We start from the raw sequence: 21,079 nt of genomic DNA on the forward strand, positions 1-21,079 counted from the left end.
CATGGCAGAACTAAAAGCAAACCTGCACCGTATTTCTAGGTGATGCACATATTTGATGTTATCAGGTCACCATGATCCATGAACATGGCCAGTATCATGTAATTCTCCTACTGCATTGCTTATTCGTATGGTTATATCACCAATCAGCCCTTCAACAATAGTACTACTTTTACTACCAAGTCATCCACATCCTTGCAAGTTAAGAGTATGAAGCAGTGAGTCAAAGGCATATAATGCTGGTGTCAGAACACCAAGACACCTTGCTTTAGTCATGCAGCAAGCCTCCTGTAATGATGAAAATAGTATATAGCATTACCTCCAGAAACAATAATTAACAGACATGAATAGCAGAATGAAGACATTTACGCTGAAAAGAAATCAGTAGAACATGTTTCAAAGGAACCAATTTTCTACAAAGTTTCCCTTGGAAGAGCAGGATATTTGTTTCATGATGAATTATCCCTTCCAAAGAAACTTATCAATCACAAGTCCAGTTAGGGATGCAAGTGTACAGTGTACTTATTTAAGAATTGTTCTTTAATGATGGATCTACATTCCAAAATATTTTGACTCGGAACATCCCCCGGATTGAAGGCCAGTTGGGACCATAATTAGTAACTGCTAAAGTAAATTTCACTTTAAATCAACACATCTATTAATTATTACAGCTTCCACTCCTTTCTTCCAATCCAGAAACCTCTCCCTGTTCTTTATCAATGTCCTTAAATAACTTTATGATGAAAAACTGAAAAATATATCCTGGAGAGAGAAAGCAGGTAAAATTATTAGGTAAGCCTAGAATTTGGATATAAACACTTATTCTGTCATGCTTTATTAATACTAAAAATGAAGAGTAAAACCAATATAAAGCTTAATTTTTCTTCATATTTAGTGTCTTCAAACTTCAAATGTGATTTCTAACTTCAGGTTTCATCAGGGTCCAGACTCAGCAAGAAACCCAACTTCCAACTTGGAGAGACACATCCATGGCAGAAGAAGATGATAGAATGTCATCTGCAGCATTCACATCTAAAGGTGCATAGCAAGGGCTCCCTCATTGGTCATCCAAAAGGCTGCAAAGAGGCCTGACTGACTTGGGCAGTTCCCATGTCAGTCTGGGTTCTAGGTGCAAGTGCAAGTTGGCATCTAAACTTTGTGTCTCATTTTAGGCCCAAGTCCAAGTTTGATCAAGTAGAGCCTGAAACAGATCTAACCCTAGCCTAGTCCATTTACAAAGGTCTGGAGTTTACCATTCACACTTGTCCGGACAGATAGAGGGCTATTGAAATCATATTGCCCCACTTGAATAGCTTTCTGATGCAAAAAAGTAGGATATGGTTATCTTCTGGCCAAGGGTTTACACACAAGCAATCCTCTCTATATCCAATACTTAATTTGACTATAAAATGACCATGATTAATGTATGCAAATTCAACATGCTAGATTGGTGCAGAGACGTTGCTTATGGTGTATGTATGTCACAGTCTTATGGTAGTTGTGGTATTGTGGTAACATACTCGAGATGAACCACCAAGCCCAAAGTTTGCTGTTCTTTTTCTGAAAACTATTACGATCTTAATGAAAACAATGTCTCCCTTCTTTATGATGCATCTCTCTTTATAATTTATTGATTGCCTTAATTTGAGCATCATGAAGAATTTGAGTGGATATATGGGCTTTAGTATTGTAAAAGCCCATGCATGTAGATTGACCTTCATATGTGTTGCATGTGCTTAGCCATGTTTCTGTTTTCTTTATAAGAAATAAATATTTAAGTTGCATCATGGTCTATCTTTAATCTACATATTTTTGTTTCATTGTTCATTCTGCACTTTTCATAGCTGGTAGATCGTGCTTCTATTTTGAGGTTTTTTTTTTCCCGACATCTTATGAGCAGATTTGGTCGACACTAGTATGACGTAGACACTAGACACTAGTGATTAATCTCCTCCAAGAAAACATGCCTGTATAAATGACACGAGTGTCATACATACCTAAATATCTAGCTTTTTTTTTCCAGTTTTATTTATGCATGGATAACTTGACTCTACTAATAATGAGTCTAGCCCATCATAATAATTTTGAAAGTGACTCCTCTTTCCTTTTCTTTATGAGAGATTGGCCCATGAAATAGATATTGAAATAACTTGCAACATATCCTTTTTGCATCTCTCACTAAATGAGAAAGTCTGAAAACATACGTAATGAAAGACCTTGACAAGTACTATATATTCCCTCATCTTATTTTGTGCAATATTCAAAAAATAAATATAAAATATAATTTACCCTTATGCATTTTTGGGACACTATTTTTTTTTTTTTTTTTGGGTCGGGGGTGGGGGACCAAATACTTGGACTTGTGTCTAAAACCAATTCTTGTCTCCATGATCATGCAACACTGGCCGGCTTTCAAAAGGAAAGTCAATCTGAAATCAAGCACTATATATGGCAATTGTTGTGGCTGAAATTCATTCTGAATCGGAGGTGCTGGAGCGAGACGACGTCCGACAGATCAACGATGACTGGACCTGCAAGAAAAGTCTCCATCGGAGTTGACTCCAGTGGGAATCCTCCGACGCTCAAATCAGATTTTAAATAGCAGAAGAAGAAAAAAAATGAGCGCTTATGGGAAAAAGAGGAGGCATGCTTGGAGGACCCCTGTTTATCTCTTTTTATAAATAAGATTGGAGCTTTGCGAAGAGGGAATGCCATAAAAGACTTTTTTACCTCTCATTATATTCTTGAGCAGCATGCCTGATTCTTTGATTTTCTGGGTTGGTGAGTGTTGTCACCTTATAGCACGTGGGGGTCATCTCCATTTATATAGTGAGTTGACAATTAAAAACTTTGAGGATAATGTGATTTTATATATGGCTCCTCTTATTACCAAGTGGAATAATATGATAAGACTATGGAGAAGTCTCTTACAATCATTACGATGAGTTGCTATTTTTAATGGACTGACGTGATAGTTATTTGGAGATTTCGAATCGAAGTTATCGGATATGCCGATCGGATCAAGCATCGAAAAAAAAAAAAAAAAAGCCGCTGTAAGATTTGTATCTTGGTACGATCGATGTATCATCCTGAACAATAATATTGGATTCCATGGCAAATTAATGTAGGTAATCCTGATCCTTATCAGGTAGAATTTAAAATTTTGAGAGAATTGATGACAGCTTGCAACTTGGAAGATTCTCCTTGGGAAACCACATAATCCTTTTAGTAATCCACATCACAGTGGATGGTCGGTTCACCAAGCACAAGTTTCCCATAGTTTGCTCATTTGGATTTTTTGCAATCTAAAGTTGCACTCTATTATGCAACTTTGATTTTTTTTTTTTTAATTCCGACAAACAACGGAGACTACTGTGCGTAAGCATAGAAGTCACCAATTTATTCATAAAAGTCGGTATAAAAGAGAGTGAAAAAAGAAAGAAAAAAAAAAGTACCACCAAGAAAGAGAAAAGAGATCTCTCTATTCCTCACAGCCATTGGAAAAGAACTTCGAAATTTGAAATTCAAATCCCCTCCTATGCAACTTTGATTCAACTATGGGGTGATGATGTGTTGCTGATGGTGAACCCAAAGCTCATAAACGAGTCATGTATCATGCGGATAGCCAGGGGTTCAGGCGGTCCTGTCAAGGGCTTTGCATTTTACATGCCGGTAGGGAAAACTATATGCTAACCAGTTACTTTTTAGTGGTTGCTGCAGCTTCTTTCCAGGATAGAAGTTTAGCTGAAATAATTACGTGAAAAAAGAGCTGCACTGGTTCTGGAAAGTGTTTTGGTAGTTCCTGGTTAGCAACAAGAGAGTTGGATTAAATCGTTTTTTTTTTTCCTCATTCTGATGGCTGCTGTGGCAAAACTGGAGCGTTGGAACTAAGGTCTTGTTTCAACACGTCTTTGGTGCAATATATGGCTTGATGAGCACGAGCATGTTTTGGTTAATGTTGAGCCACCTGGGCTTCAAACAGATCATGCCGCATATTATGCACTTTGAGATATTTTTTGTCCATCATTTTTTCGATGCAGAAAAAATACACCACTTCATTAGATTAGGCCATAGTTAATAAGGAGATAGACATTTAATACAGTTTAATTTTTTTTCTTAAATTTTTTTTGACCAGAATACTCTATTTCTCTTTTTACTTTATTTTGCTCATGTTTAACTAGAATGTGATAGATAATAACAGAATGTCATAATAATGATATAACATCCAATTGCATCCTATTGCATCCTATAAATAATTATAAAAATATCATAAAAAATAATATAATACTATAATATTGATACGACATTCTGTTGCATTCTATAAACGGTTATCGGGATGTCATAAAGAATAACATGACGTCATAATAATAGTATAACATCCTGTTGCATCCTATAAATAATTATCGAAATGCCATAGAAAATAATAGAATATCATAATAATGCTATGACATCTTTTTATATTTTATAAATAATTATCAAGATACCATAAAAAATAACAGAACATCATAATAATAGTATGACATTTTATTACATCTTATAAAAAAGCAATAGAACGTCATAATATCATCGAGAATGTCATAGTATTCAATAGAAAAAAAATATATTGATAAAAAAAAAATTAAAAAAAAATCGAGCTACATTAAATGCATATCTCTTTATTAAATGCATTACGTGACCTATTTCGATGAAGCATAAGATGATAAAAAACAAAGCCATAAAATTTTGCACCATAGTGACAGACTCCCTCTCTTGACTTTAGAATGTGCTCCCAGATTACATGAAGGACAAGTGTCCCCATATAATGTTTGTATTTAAATTCCACATTTTCTATCCTGAATGTAGAAAGGGAGAAATCATATCCATACCAAAGTATTTACAGAGCATGCACAACCGAAGCAGGAACACAATAATGTGGGCAAACTATACATTACGTTTCTCTTGTTTATTTTATTGCTTTCTTTTGCGGAGAAGGATGGAAAATGCAACCAGCTATAGATATTATTTATCAATCAGTTCACAACACTAATTAGACAAGACAAAAATATTCATGAACAAATTGAGGCGGGGTTTGGAGATCAATGCAATGCTTGGCTATAACTTTGGAAAGCATCCGGCTGGTGAACAATCAGTGAATAATTTACTAATTGTTTCAATAAAATCATGAAAACATCCTACTCCATAAATATTGGTCTCTGGTTCCTCACCTTTACTGTTACAGCACTTCATCCACCTTTGAGTTAAAAATCCCCCAGAAAAATCCACCGCTGCGGATATATTTTCCTTTGTTATGTCCATTGATATAATCCGAGGAATGAGAATGCAACTCAAACTAGGTTCTGCCAGAAGTTATCACGCCCCCGATCTGAGATTGTGAATCGAAGTTCATGGTAACCACCGCATATTCATAAAAAACTCTTTCCATAAGCATGCAAGGCATCTAATCATGCTATCTTAAAACAATAGCGAAATAATTAGTCAATAATTTAAATCCAAAACATAACGATCTAAATTTTTTCTTTAATATCTCAATAAATTCAATAATGATTCATAGGCCTTACATCAAATTCAATAAGACTTTCAACCTAAAATAAAAGTATGAAGATTCTGCTTCTATCACTCTTCCATTCATATCTTGTATTATTTTAATTTCTCAACATCTGTAAAAACAGTAAAATAGGAGATAATGAGCTAGACAACCCAGTAAGCAATGATCACTTTCAACAGATTTCATCAAGCATTTAAGTAAATAATCATTTATAGAAAATAAGCATATCGAGTTCATCAATTTGAAATCAATTTCGATTATGCAATATAGTTCATGCCAAATTTATTTTTTTTTCAAAATTCGAATTTTTTTTGAGATTTCAATTTTTTTCATTCTTAAATTTTTTTTGTCAACCATGAGCTATGATCATATTTTTCCTGTGGCATGGTCATAACACCACGTATCTTCTTGCGATGAGCTGCGAATCATCTGGCAGCAAAGTCCTTCGAAACTGCTAGTCTTTTTGGCGTTTTGTCGCTGGTCTCTCTGGCGACATGTCGCTGGTCTCGCTGGCGAAATAAACCCTCAGGACAAATCAATTACCAACGTATATGCCCCCATTAGTGGGGTCCTTTACATAATCAGGTTGTCAATTCATATTGTTCTTATATCAGAATTCTTCATAAATCATGTTTCATATTCTAATTTCAATAAGAAAATATATAATCATGTAGTATCGAAATCAATCAATATAATGCATCATGAAATCAATATGTTCAATCATTCTTCATCATAACATTTCAAATAAAATATTTTCATAACAAAATATCATTTCATCCAATTCATGCATCGTTTCTCAAATCATGTCAGAAAAATATATTATAATTTACTGATAAATCTAGAAAAAATGAAACATTACTTATCTCGAACGTATTTCAATAAATCCATATAATTTTATAAATTTTCTTCCAAAATTTTTCGGTTCATAAACTATATCACAATATCCGATTATCAGGTGTCAATGATACCTATATGAAATTAAATTCAATAATCAGAAAAGATACGAATATCATATTTCAACGATTTAGATTGGGTCCGATCATCTAATTTCATCTAATCAAAATCTAATTAGGACATAAACGATCCAAAGTTTGACTATCGGATCAAATCAGATTCGAAGTGATAGGATCGAGATTTCTTCATTAATTTTATAAAAATCAAGTGGAGAGAGAAAATCATAGGAGAGAGAATTTATGAGGTACAATTCGAATTGATCAAGTGACACAATCCAACATTACGATTAGTCCAATATCTCGATTGGTGAAATCAACATGATCAAATCAAGTCATGGCTAGATCGGGATCATGGATGATCAAATCTAAAGATTCATGATCTGATCAAGGTGAGTGCCAATACACTACCCAACAATCATGGATCAAGATTCTTCTTCAGATCAGAAATATTAAAAAAAATTCTTCATTGATAAATCGATCAAGAGAGAAAAATTGATCGAGAGAGAAATGACTTTAGAGAGAGAAAATTCATCTTGGACTCCTCAGACGATATGATTCAACAAATCCGATCGATCAGATCAAATCATGCTAAGATTATCATGTGGATAATTCAATAAAATCATGAAAAATAAAATCATAAAAATACCTAATCTGATCAAAGTGGGTATCGGTGTACCGTCTGACGATCGCAGATCAAAAATTCATCACTAGGATCATTTAAATTCATCATCATTCTTCTTAAAATTTTAAAAAATCTTAGAAGAAAAAAATAATCTAGAGAGAGAAAGTAGAGAGAGAAAGTCCAATTTTAGAAAGAGAAAATACTAGTTCAGGCTGAAGGAAAAGAGGGAAGAGAGAGAAACTCTCTTTCTCATATTTTATTATTTATATCATTATTTATTTATTTATTTAATTTTTTTTTCTTCTTCTTCTTTTTCTTCACAAGAGAGAGAGGAGAGAGAGTTCTATTATTTTATATAATTTTTTTTTATTTTTTTATTTTCTATTTTTCTACTTCTCTTTTCTTCTTCTTCTTTTTTTTTTTCTTTTTTTTTTCCTTCTTCTTTTCTTTTTTCTTTTTCTTCCTTCTTCTTTTTCTTTTTTTCTTTTTCTTCTTTCTTCGTTTTCTTTTCTTCTTCCCAGACTTCCTTTGGGCCGGAACAGGGGACCTCACAATCCCCTGTTGGCTGGCCGACCGACGGTGCAGCTGGCAAAGGGACGGTAGTCGGCACGAGGAGGGCAACTCGACGGTAAGAAGAGGGCCAAGTCGGTGACCGGCGGCAACCACCGGTACCCACACATTCAAAAGGGACCAAATCCCCTTCTCAAAGACATCCGACGACTTCGGTCGTCGATGATTATGCACACGGGCACCGGGAGAAAGGAGGAGAAGAGAGGAAGGAGAGGAGGCTCACCTTCGACGCCAGCGAGATTTTTCGACTTAAAAATTAGACGGGCACAGAGCTGGTCTTCCATGAAGATTTTTCAGCGATTGCCGCCGATGGATTTCGGGTTCTCCGGTGAGAGAGAGAGAGAGAAGGGATCCCCTCCTTAAATAGAGCTGAAGGGGGTCTTTTTTCGACTCTGGTTGGGAGTCGGTGAGAGGAGGAAGAAGACTCTCGAATGGAGTCTTCTCCTCTGTTTTCTCTTCTTTTTTTTTTTGTTTGGGCTAGGTTTGTTACATGGACCGGGCCATCACATTCTTCTCCTCTAAAAGAAATTTCGTCCTTGAATTTTTTTTTGCTTGAGTCTTCATAGTTTCTTATTTGAATCTCATCCACAAATATTTCAATATTCTAATTTTTGATATAAATTTATTCTTAAATTATTTCATAAAGAAAAAGTTGGTACATCAAATATCGATCTGAAATGAAACCATTCATTTTCTTATTTATCAAGACCAACATCTCAAAATTTTTTAATATTTCAAGATTTTGAAATTATACTCTCATTCCCTATAAAATAATGTTCAATACCTCATGACTAGATAAAAATCAAATCTATCTCTTGTGAATAGAAGAAAACCAATATCTTAATTCTTAAATAAAAAATTTTATTTTTATCATCATTTATTTATTTATTTATTTTTAAATATTAACTACTCTTAATTTCAACCTATCATAAGATAGAAAAACATACTTCTATGAATCATTTGATGACATCCTAATCAATCAAAATTTAAAAATATTTTCTCTTATTCGTACTTTCAAAGGTTGAAGATTTATCATTTCAATCTCATTCTCGAATTTTTGATATTTTAATTCTCGATACAACTTCATCATTAAGTCATTTCATAAAGATCAATATCATCAATATTGATTAGAATCAATATCACTATTTCTAGTTATCGAAATTTTCTTACTCAAACTCTCAAACTCTTAAATATTCTAATTCTTGAAGCAAATTTTATCATTAAGTCATTCCATAATAAAAATCAATAATTCAAAAATTGATCTAAATCAAAACTATTTTTTTTCTTATAATCAAAATCAATGTCTCTATTCTAAGTAAGTATATCAATTTTCTTTATCTAAATATTAACTACCCTTAATTAATCAATTCATTATCAAATTAAATTATAAATAACTCCAATCCATCTTTTGTAGAACAATCATCAATATCAATAAATAACTTTAATCTTTTTCATTCAGTCAGAGAAATAATAATGATCAAAAGAGTTCAAACTTCAAATTTTATTATACTCTGAAGATAAATATTTAAGTATAATAATTTAAGATCAAAATCATTATTCGATAAACAATCTCAAATTCTTCATAATAAATAAAAAATTATAAAATTTAATTCTAGGATAGAGAAAATTTATCTCTAAATATTCTAAATCTAAAATCAAAAATCAAGGGTCCACTCATTCTAGAATTAGGATGCTAAATATTTTTTTTTTAGCATAGTAGATGGAAGTGCTACCTTTGAAAATCACATTAGGGATATCCAAAAATTATTCTTTCCAATATTAATGAATTTTTTGTATCAAATAATATCATCTATCATAATTCTTTAACTCAAAGAGTAACATTCTTAACTTACTCAAAGTAATCCAGATTACCATGCTTCCGCAGCGCACTCTGTTCTAACAATCAAAATTTCTTAGGTTCATCAAAAAAAATTTGATCAAATTATTTCTTTATTTTATCAATAAAAAATATCTAAAATTTTAAATTTCAATTGAAGTCAAACATTAACTTTCAATTCTCATTCATACTACTTTTACTGGTATACAATAATCTTGATTAACCCTTAAGTCCAATATCATATTTAAAACCATCATATAGATTTACTATAATCAATATGAACCAAATCTTAATTGTCATATCAATTCAATTCGATAATTTTCAAATCAAAATCTTTATAAGTCAAATCAACGAAAAAAATTCTTCGATGCTCCACTAAATTTGGACATAATCCGAATATATAAAGATTTTAAATTATTATTTTTTATAAAATTTCTATCATCAAGATCTTTAATATCTATCAAGTATCATTTCACAACAATCATACAAGCCTCAAAAATCAAATCTCCATTTAATAGTAGATTCAATTAGGGACCTCGTTAACAAAAGCAAAGGAACTCCATATCAATTTCTAAATCCAAAATTTCTAAATTATAAATTCATATGGGTCCCATAATCTCGAATAAATATAAATCAGATCTTTTATCTTAATATAAAGATATCAGTTTTTCATTAACAACCTCAACAACAATATCAGAAAATTTCTTGATCAACTTAAATACGAAATCTTTAAATTAAAATTTCATACATATCATATAGTCTCCAAGAGACACAATAAAATCTATTATTTAGATCCAAAGATGATGATTAAAGATTCCAGTACAATGAATATCCTACAATCTCATTATCCATTTCATCAATAAGAAATAGACTTCTTTGCAATATTTCCAAATATGCATTCATCATAATATACCACTTATATGATCTACATATCAAGTTCAATTTTGATAAATATTTCAATCAAGCATCATAAAAGACTCTCTTAGTTCATCCTGGAACAACATTTTATCATCAAATCTTTATCTTGCCAATAATAGTCAACTTCTCAACTAGAAGTAATATCATAGTATTATTTTCGTATCGAATTTGAGTTTACGATTCACTTGAATAATCAATGATCAAATTAATAACCACAATGCACAATAAAATTTCATGTCAATCCTTTTGTAATTACTTTCGATCAAAATCTAACTAATCTTATCATGATCCATAGATCATCCATCATATTTCAAATTCTATATGTCATAATCTCTTGTGATCCTTTCATACATAATCTCAATGTTTAACCAAAAATTATAAAGATTTTTTTTCACTACAATCAACAAAGATCTACACCATAATATCCCTAGTGTCTATCTACTGACACCCATACTATACACATCTTAGTTCATCCACTAATACTCTGATACCATTTTAATTGTCACGCCTCCGATTCGAGATTGTGAATGGAGGGTTATAGCAATCGCCGCATACTCATAAAAAATTTTTTCCATAAGCATGCAAGGCATATTATCATGCTATCCTAAAACAACAGCAGAATAATTAGTCAATAATTTAAATCGAAAATATAACGATCTAAATTTCTTCTTTAATATCTCAATAAATTCAACAATGATTCATAGGCCTTACATCAAATTCAATAACACTTTCAACCTAAAATAAAAGTATAGAGATTCTGCTTCTAATCACTCTTCCATTCATATCTTGTATCATCTTAATTCCTCAACATCTGTACAAACAGTAAAATAGGAGGTAATAAGCTAGACAGTCCAGTAAGTAATGATCACTTTCAACAGATTTTATCAGGCATTTAAGTAAATAATCATTTATAGAAAATAAGCATATCGAGTTTATCAATTTGAAATCAATTTCGATTATGCAATATAGTTCATGCCAAATTTATTTTTTTTTCAAAATTCGAGTTTATTTTGAGATTTCAATTTCTTTCATTCTTAAATTCTTTTTGTCAACCATGAGCTATGACCATATTTTTTCTATAGTAGGATCATAACACTGCGTATCTTCTTGCGATGAGCTGCGAATCATCTGATAGCGAAGTCCTTCGAAACCGCTGATCTCTCTGGCAGTTTGTCGTTGGTCTCTCTGGCGATATGTCGCTAGTCTCGCTGGCGACATAAATCCTCTGGACAAATCAATTGGCAATGTATATGCCCCTATTGGCGGGGTCCTTTACATAGTCAGGTTGTCAATTCATATTGTTCTTATATCAAAATTCTTCATAAATTATGTTTCATATTCGAATTTTAATAAAAAAATATATAATCATGTAGTATCGAAATCAATCAATATAATGCATCATGAAATCAATATGTTCAATCATACTTCATCATAATATTTCAAATAAGATATGTTCATAACAAAATATCATTTTATTCAATTCATGCATCGTTTCTCAAATCATATCAGAAAAATATATTATAATTTGTTGATAAATCTAGAAAAAGTGAAACATTACTTACCTCGAACGCATTCTAATAAATTCATATAATTCTATAAATTTTCTTCCAAAATTCTTCAGTTCATAAACCATATCACAATATCCGATTATCAGGTGTCAATGATACCTATACGAAATCAAATTCAATAATCAGAAAGGATACGAATATCATATTTCAACGGTTTAGATTGAGTCCGATCATCTAATTTCATCTAATTAAAATCTAATTAGGACATAAACGATCTAAAGTTTGACTATCAGATCAAATCGGATTCGAAGTGATAGGATCGAGATTTCTTCATTGGTTTCATAAAAATCAAGTGGAGAGAGAAAATTAGAGGAGAGAGAATTCATGAGGTACAATTCGAATTGATCAGGTGAAACAATCCAACATTACGATTGGTCCAATATCTCGATTGATGAAATTAACATGATCAAATCAAGTTATGGCTAGATCGAGATCATGGATGATCAAATCTAAGAATTCATGGTCTGATCAAGGTGAGTGCCAACACACTGCCCAACAATCATGGATCAAGATTTTTCATCAGATCAAAAATATTAAAAAAAAAATTTCATTGATAAATCGATCAAGAGAGAAAAATCGATCGAGAGAGAAATAGCTTTAGAGAGAGAAAATTTATCTTGGACTCCTCAGACGATATGATTTAACAAATCCAATCGATCAGATCAAATCATGCTAAGATTATCATGTGGATAATTCAATAAAATCATGAAAAATAGAATCTTAAAAATACCTAATCTGATCAATATGGGTGTCGGTGTACCATCTGACGATCGTAGATCAAAAATCCATCACTAGGATCATTTAAATTCTTCATCATTCTTCTCAAAATTTTAGAAAATCTTAGGAGAGAAATAACCTAGAGAAAAAAGTAAAGAGAGAAAGTAGAGAGAGAAAATTCAATTTTAAAGAGAGAAAATACTAGTTCAGGCTGAAGGGAGAGAGAAAAGAGAGAGAAACTCTCTTTCTCATATTTTATTATTTATATCATTATTTATTTATTTATTTATTTATTTTTTCTTCTTTTTTTTCTTCACAAAAGAGAGAGGAGAGAGAGTCCTATTATTTTATATAATTTTTTTTATTTTTTTTTTATTTTCTATTTTTTACTTCTCTTTTCTTCTTTTTCTTTTTCTTTTTCTTTTCCTTCTTCTTTTCTTTTTTCTTTTTCTTCCTTCTTCTTTTTCTTTTTTTTCTTTTTCTTCCTTCTTCTTTTTCTTTTCTTCTTCCCAGACTTCCTTTGGGCCAAAACAGAGAACCTCACAATCTCCTGTTGGCTGACCGACCGACGACACAACCAATAAAGAGACGACAGTCGGCACGAGGAGGGCGACTCGACGGCAAGAAGAGGGTCAAATCGATGGCCAGCGGCGACCACCGGTAACCACACATTCAAAAGAGACCAAATCCCTTTCTCAAAAAAATCCGACGACTCCGATCGCTGGTGATCGTGCACACGAGTACGGAGAGAAAGGAGGAGAAGAGAGGAAGGGGAGGAGGCTCACCTTCGACGCCGGCGAAACTTTCCGACGTAAAAATTAGACGGGCACATAACCGGTCTTTCGTGAAAATTTTTCAGCGATTGCTGCCGATGGACTTCGGATTCTCCGATAAGAGAGAGAGAGAAAAGATCCTCTCCTTAAATAGAGCTGGAGGGGACCTCTTTCCGACTCCGATTGGCAGTTGGTGAGAGGAAGAGAAGTCTTCTCCTTTGTTTTTCCTTCCTAATTTTTTTTTTTTTTTTTTGAGCTGGATTTGTTACATGGGCCGGGACATCACAGAAGTGCCACAGACATCAAAACAAGAACACTCACCTTGCTCAAGAAAGGTAAACAGGATTTGCTAATAAGATATTCCACATAACTAATCGCTTCTAAAAAACAGAAGGCAGAGCAACAAGAGTTGTTAGTACAACAATCCAACCCGTGTAGATCTGACGAGACACTACAAAGTGGCAATATAAACATCAGAGATTGTGTGTAAAGAGGAAAGATGCAGAGCTCAGCACTTTAATTCTACATAGGTCTCTTTTAACATTGACATTAACTAGCTCAGATCTGAAAACTTTATGGTACAGACGTTTGCGGATCATCATATTGCTTGTGAAGAGCCCTTGATATGGCTCTGATGGTATTTGGAGTTGTCCTGCAACAACCTCCGATGAGAGAAGCTCCAGCTTCACGCCATTTGCTAACATAAGACACAAAATCTCCATCTGAAACTCCGCTGGACACCTGCAGGATTAGGAAAGACATGATTAGAACATCTGATTCTTGACACCATATACCAGGGATGGTTGGAAGAATACTTCGATGCAATTAACCAGCTGACTACAGAAGTCAAACCAGACACCGTGTATATATATATATACATCTTTCTAGATTAATTTTGATACAAACAACAACAAAAAAGAAAAGAAAATAAAAGAAGAGAAAAATTCTCTGAGGAAAACTAGAAACAGTGATCATGAAGCCACAGCACTTTAGTCTGCCAGCCTACTGTCTTCTTGCAAACAGACTCTTGCTCAGCCAGCCCTATAAATGTCCAAGTAACTTCTGAGAAACATTTAAAATGGCATCAAAAGTGTAGAATAGTGTCAACTGAAAAACAATTTTAGCTTAATACTCTGGAAGGAGAATCTAAGACATGGATGGAACCATTAAAGCGGGAGTTGAAGCCATTAACAGCAGAGGAGATCTCTCTATACAAAATGAACAGTTAAAAATGTTTAAACCCGGTACATTATAGGGGCTTCTTTGTGCTGCTAACAATTGCAATCATGTTTCTGTAAAATTTAGATGCTCCCATTTTGATGAGTTAGGTTGCTTCCACACTAACTGCTCGAATCAAAAGTTTTAAAAACATGAAGATTTATATATAACAAGTAACAAAATATATACTTATTTCTGTGGAGAGAATTGAATACTTTTTGATGGAATATTATTTCTGAGTGATAATTCACTCACCACCACTTTAGATAGAATAGCAGTAATTTAAACAGATAAGGCAACAAACACATACATTCTCTGTAAGAGCAGCACCATTAATTCAGAATCCCTAATTTCTGTAGTAATAAACTTACCACCCATTCTTTTTTATCAGCATCATATCTCTCTCCACTGTTTGGATAGACTAGAATTGGTTTATCCGTAACCTGCACAGAGAAATCATAGTTTGTCACCCAATGCACTGTAAAAATGAATTACAGGATGCATTTGTATAGCCTCAATTAAAATCTTTAAATAATATACTCAAAGAAATCATCATAAAGACAGTGTAGGTTATAATCAAGAATTGGATACAGTTAGAGTCAAGGTCGGCGGAACCGGTACCGATGGCTGGATCGGCCGGCCGGTGGTACGGTACAGTATGCCTCCATTCTATTCCGAACCGAGGCGAACCGACAAAGAAAAACACGGACGAACCGGGGAAGAAAAGGAGAGAGAGAGAGAAATAGAGAGAGAGAGGGAGGGAGGAAGAAAAAGAGAGAGGAGAATCCGTCGGAGGGCAGCCGTGGCCGTCGGGAGGCGAAAAGGGCTCCCGCGGCTCCGTGCGGGGAACAGGGGCAATCCACCCCTGTTTCTCGAGGTTTTTTTTTTAAAAAACCTTTTCAAAATTTTTTTTTAAAAAAAAAATAAAAAAAAGCTTTTTCAAAGTGAAGCCGGCAAAACTAATGCCGACTTCACTTTGAAAAGGCTTTTTTTAAAAAAAAGCTCCTAGAAATAGGGGCGGATCGCCCCTGTTCCCCACGCGGAGCCACGGGAGCCCTTTCCACCGCCCAACGGCCACGGCGGCCCCTCCGGCGGATTCTTCTCCCTCTTTTTCTTCCTCCCTCCCTCTCTCTCTCTATTTTTCTCTCTTTCTCTCTTTTTCTTCCCCGGCACCGGCATGTGCCATTTTGTATGCTGGAACCATCTCGGTTCTCCGCCGGGATGGTTCGGCCCGGTACGGCATTTCTTGATTAGAGTATTATAATGTGATAAAATATTCTAGACAAAAAAGTAGGAATGAACAAGTATAGATGCATGTATATGTATTTATGCATTTATCTGAGTATGCATTAAAGGATGCGTGCATGCAAGCATCCATGTAAAAACATGATTAAGGGAAAAGCCTCATCCATGAGAATCAGAGGCCAATTACTCAAAAAGAACATTGTGAGAGCTACAGATTTTCAAACTAATCGTATTTGTTTATGTCACCGATGCTCTTTCTTGCAAAAACTTAAAAAACAATATCAAATGAGATGTCTTAGGTGCATGGATCAATACAAGTCTAAAACCTAAGCACATAAATATATGATTGAATTATTGGTAGAAGCCTTCATCAAGAAAACACAAGAGCTTTAGTGCCTTTTTCAGAGCTCCAGAACCACAAGAGTCATATAGGTCAACCAACAATTAGCAGATTCCTAGCTAATACTAATGTTCGATTTGAGATATAATACAGATTGTCGATTCATTACTGCATTTCAGAGAAAATATTCACTAGATTCTTTCTACTTTTCTTTTTTTAATAGTTATAAGTAACATTCGAGTAAAAAGATGAAATGGATACAGACAGAGAAAAGATGCAAGGAAAAAGAAAAGTTCAGGAGAGGAGATAAAAGATGGAAAACATAAAAATACACTTCATTAAATTGACCAAGCATTTTGCACATCAAGTTAAAAGTCAGAAAACCAGAAGTGGGGTATGATCTCAAGAACAAGTTGAAAGGAATTCCATTTTGCTAAGTCAATCAAGGATGAGTCTCTCAAAGCATGTGAGGCAATGCAAACATTTGTATGTTCAACAAATTGTCAGAAAGCTAAGGAGCATTTAGCATGGGGGAAAAAAACTAAAATATGCATCTGATTTTGCAGAGAAAAATACCACGGTTTTCTTACCTTCTGAATAGAAAGTATTAGCCCATGAATAAATCTTGGAGGAGTGCAGTTGATTCCGACAGCAACAACCCTTCTACATGAATTGGCAATAGAGGCACACTCAATTAATGAATCTCCACTTACCACATTCACTCCATCCTTCGAGTTAAAAGAAAACCAAGCTGGAATCTTTATATTATTTTCCTCAAGAAGCTCAGCATATGCCTGCAAAAGCACAGATCACAACACCTTTAACAATAACATGCGGAACCAAAATATAGTGAAATGGTAACAAAAGAATTTGCTGTGGATTATATGCACAAAACTTAGAAGAAATCATTAGATTCCTAGTAAAGCCTAGTTATAAAAACATAAATGAAATATATCAGAATGAAAATATAAATGAAATATCAGAGTAAGATGATCACAAAGTAGACTGGAGCTTATATTTAGGCCGTTGGACTGAGCTCTTTGGCTGTTTTAATATATGTTGGTTGTATCCTTTGTTCATTTTCTCAAATTGGATTGGACTGTGTCTGATCTTTTCTCAAAAAAGACATTCCCAAAGTACTGAATATTCAGTTGAACACAACAATATCACTTGGAAGCACTTAAGAAACAATTTGCAGAAAGCAGTTGGCTGTAAACTGATCAAACTTAGCTTCCTTTCTATCCATTTTGAAAAATTAAACATTATCAATGTTATCGTAAAGCCTAACATGGTAGCAACGAGAAATCAAAAAATTTATATAACATATCAGTTTAAAATGCAAATAAAACACTCATATTCAGTTGATGACATGCATTTTAAACAAGCTTGAGCCCTTAGTGCAAATGATTTGTAGAAAGCAGCTGGACATAACCCTTTTTTTTTTTAATTAAAAAAAGACAATCAAAATAAAGCTTATTAACCAGAATTTACCTGAGCTTCTATTTTATTTGGGATTGTTTCAAAAGCAATCAGATCAGCACCTGCATCTGCAAGCACCTGAAGTCTTCTCCTATGAAAATCTTTCAAAGTTTCCAGGGTAACTGCTTCACCATAGTCTCCACTACAAACATTAGCCATATAAGAAGAGGCAACAATTCTCAGAGTGCATGCTAACACTAATAAAGTGACAACAGATAGCTCAGATGTCCCACCTATATTCAGAACCATCTGCTAAAAATGCTCCATAGCTTCCTATGGAGGCTGCCACCAAAATGGGTTGTTGCCTGTATGTGGCTTCATTGTCTTCAACATTATGAGAATCTTTAGAATACTCCTTCTGGAATACATCACGTGCTTCACAAGCAATTTCAACACTTTTACGCAATAAATCCTCACTTTCTTCCCTAGAAATACCTTTGGATTGAAATCCCTGAATGGTAGCCTGCACCAAGTGAAATGATCACAATTGGAAGTGTGCAAGAGATGACATTATCAACAAAAGAAAAAAAATTTAAAAAAAATGCAAACACACCTGATAAGATGCTGTAATCAAAACATTTGCACCTGCTTCAAGGTAGTCTAAATGAACCTGCTTTCATTAGGATGTAAAGGAATGGTGCACACGGGAAAAATGTGCCAATTTCTCAGAAAAATAATAAAGCGAAGAAGGCAAATAATGACACCGAGGGGTGTTACCATAAATAATACATTACAGTGGTGTTACTTTTTAGAAGTTCAAGGGATAAAATGAAGAAAGAAAAGAATGGGCAAACCGCCGCAGCCAGTCTTGATTTTAGGGTGTCAAAATTCTTCTAAAGAATGCAATTTTGGCATTATACCTTGTCATGACCCGTGGAACAAAGTAATACCTAATAATATCCATGTTTCTCTTTCACCGAAAAACCAAGCTATTGACTGCAACCTTCCTTCCTTTCTTCAAGTCACTAAAAACCAGAACACAATCTCACTAGAAAATTTATTAAAAATAAATAAATCAAGATAACCACCTAATGTTAGGAGGGAAAAAATATCACTGTAAACGAGTTTTAATGTAACAAAACAATCATATAAAGTCTTTGTTCACTGTTAACCGTAGAGGTTAACAGTCAGAAACAGGAAAATTTGAAACGAGGCAATCTTTTGTAGATAAAAAGGGGCAAAAACTTTCTTTTTCCTTAATTTCTTACTTTAGTTGAATTCTTTCCAAAGAAAATAGTTCGTTTATTGCAGGTTAAGCATGAACTTTTCCCGGCCTGACTTTGAATTTGATTCGGAATATATATCCGCATAAAATCTCACTAAATGAGCATAAATCGAGACAAAAAAAGGCAATAGAAACTAAAAAAATGGGGGTACGACCATTAGAACCCATAAACATCGGAACTTTAAGATACTGCAAAGGAGTAGACGAGAAAAAGAAGCGGAATTTACCTTCCTGATGAGATGGGGGGAGTTGATGAGGCACTTGGCGCTCCAGAGGGGGTCGTTGAGATCAGCGCCGTTGGCTTCGAGCTCCGTCGCCAGCCCACCGTCGATGACGGCGCACCCCCCGGCCTCCCGCAGGAATGCTCGCATCAGCGCCCATGGATCCGTTGTCGCGAATCCCATGTCTCAGAAAGAAGAGAGAACGAGAGAGGAAGAAGGGGGAAGCAACTGAAGAAGAAAGGGGGGGGGGGGGCGGGGGAGGGAGAGGCGGTGCCCCATCTTATACCGGGAAGATTGTAGTGTGATTCCCAAAATGCCCCTGGTTGGAGATCAGATGAGAGCTCGATCGTAGATGGTGACAAATGGCGATAGACATTAGAAGGGTTAATAAGGATGGAGGCTTGATGTAACCCATGAGAGATATTTTAGTAAAATAATAATAAACTTTACGTATAAATTTTTGTGACGAGCTGGGATCCCCAATATTTTGGGGAAATAATCTGAATTTTAAACCTTAATTTTAATTTCACTTGACGCGAGTTTTGATCCTGCCACAAATGGCTTCAAATTTCCTCTACTTTCCAGGAGATCTGCATGCATTATAACAATATTTTTCGAGACCAAGGATGATACTTGGACACGAAGACAACCGACTCTTGTTGAGGTAGGCCGCAAGTTTCATGTCAATGGGAGAAAGGGATGGAGGTGAGGTGAACGGATCAGATTCTTGGCCTGGCTATCGTTTGGATAAGCACACTCAAAGATAGTGGTAGCTTTCTCTTGCAGTCTAACACGTAGGCATTGAAACGGAATATATTAGACTCTGTTCTATCTTTTACCATCCAAAGAACACGAGGAAATGCCGCAAACTTTGCACAGTAGATAAGTACGTAATGCAATGAATATGTGTAGAAAATGACATTTCCACTAGAATGGAATATGGTGTCATCAAAAATTTTGACTTAACTCAATGCAATGTTCCTTTTATATAGTTCGGTGCACATTTATCCTAAAAATAGAACATTCGTTCCTTCTAACGTAAAGAAATTTTAGAGGAAGCAACCTCTCTATTTTCTAAAGCTCTTGCCTTGCATCCAAATTCTATGTGCTGTGCCATTAAGTATAAAATAGTTAGGTTGCTTCTCTAAAATTTTTCAACAATCAATGTAATGAAGTAACGTATAAGGTCTGTCTTATAGGACGGCACTAGGGATAGAGATGTTTTATCTCCACGCATGTGTAGATGTCTATCACCTTTGCAGTCCTTAACATAGTGTAGATAGACCCGGAGATGCTCATGCCAATAGAAGTGCACAATTTGAATCGCATCTAAGAGCGTGTAGATCTAACACTTCACGAATCATTAGCTTCTCTGTTGCTATACGTAAGTTAGAATAATCTTTGTCAAAACAAGTTGTAAGCTAAATAAAGCAGTTCCGATTCCAATGTTGCTTCAAACTACTTGAAGTTGACGTACACGCCATAGCGTATGAGACGGACTAGGTTACCGTCACCATCACGTTACTCGGAAATACGGAGAAGAAGAGAAAGTCTCCTCCTAAACCGTGCTGACAATGTACTTTATGTGGGAGGATGGTCGCACTTAAGGCGCTTTAGATTTTTTTATTTTTTTTGGGTAAAACAAGGCAATTGAGATTAAACCGTTCGCTATGAAAAATTATTTGGTAGAATCGTTGTATTGCATGGGATAAAAAATTATTGGTTCGAATGATTTTATTATATGTACCTTATCTCATTTAATAACAAAACAATATATCATCTATTATCGAAAAAAAAAAACATAATTATCTAAACTTGATTAAAAAATTTTAAATAAAAAATTTATTATTA

General features: G+C 34.2%; 1 protein-coding gene across 2 annotated transcripts; it reads right to left on the minus strand.

Moving 5' to 3' along the window:
* Positions 1-13,830: 13,830 nt before the first annotated feature.
* On the minus strand, positions 13,831-19,489 carry LOC105057316 (homocysteine S-methyltransferase 2). 2 transcript variants are annotated; one of them, XM_010939903.4, is made up of 7 exons: positions 19,235-19,488; positions 18,336-18,392; positions 18,016-18,245; positions 17,795-17,924; positions 16,894-17,097; positions 15,090-15,161; positions 13,831-14,241 (listed from the first exon to the last, which is right to left on the minus strand). In XM_010939903.4, the coding sequence occupies exons 1-7, from the start codon at positions 19,409-19,411 to the stop codon at positions 14,074-14,076; spliced, it is 1,038 nt and encodes a 345-aa protein (XP_010938205.1). In that variant the 5' UTR covers positions 19,412-19,488; the 3' UTR covers positions 13,831-14,073. The 2 variants fall into 2 exon arrangements, with proteins under 2 accessions (XP_010938205.1, XP_010938213.1); XM_010939911.4 differs by lacking the exon at positions 13,831-14,241 and adding an exon at positions 14,304-14,541 and having other exon boundaries at positions 19,235-19,489.
* Positions 19,490-21,079: the final 1,590 nt, after the last annotated feature.

The sequence above is a fragment of the Elaeis guineensis genome, chromosome 2, assembly GCF_000442705.2.
Source record: "Elaeis guineensis isolate ETL-2024a chromosome 2, EG11, whole genome shotgun sequence".
NCBI classification, from domain to species: Eukaryota; Viridiplantae; Streptophyta; class Magnoliopsida; order Arecales; family Arecaceae; genus Elaeis; species Elaeis guineensis.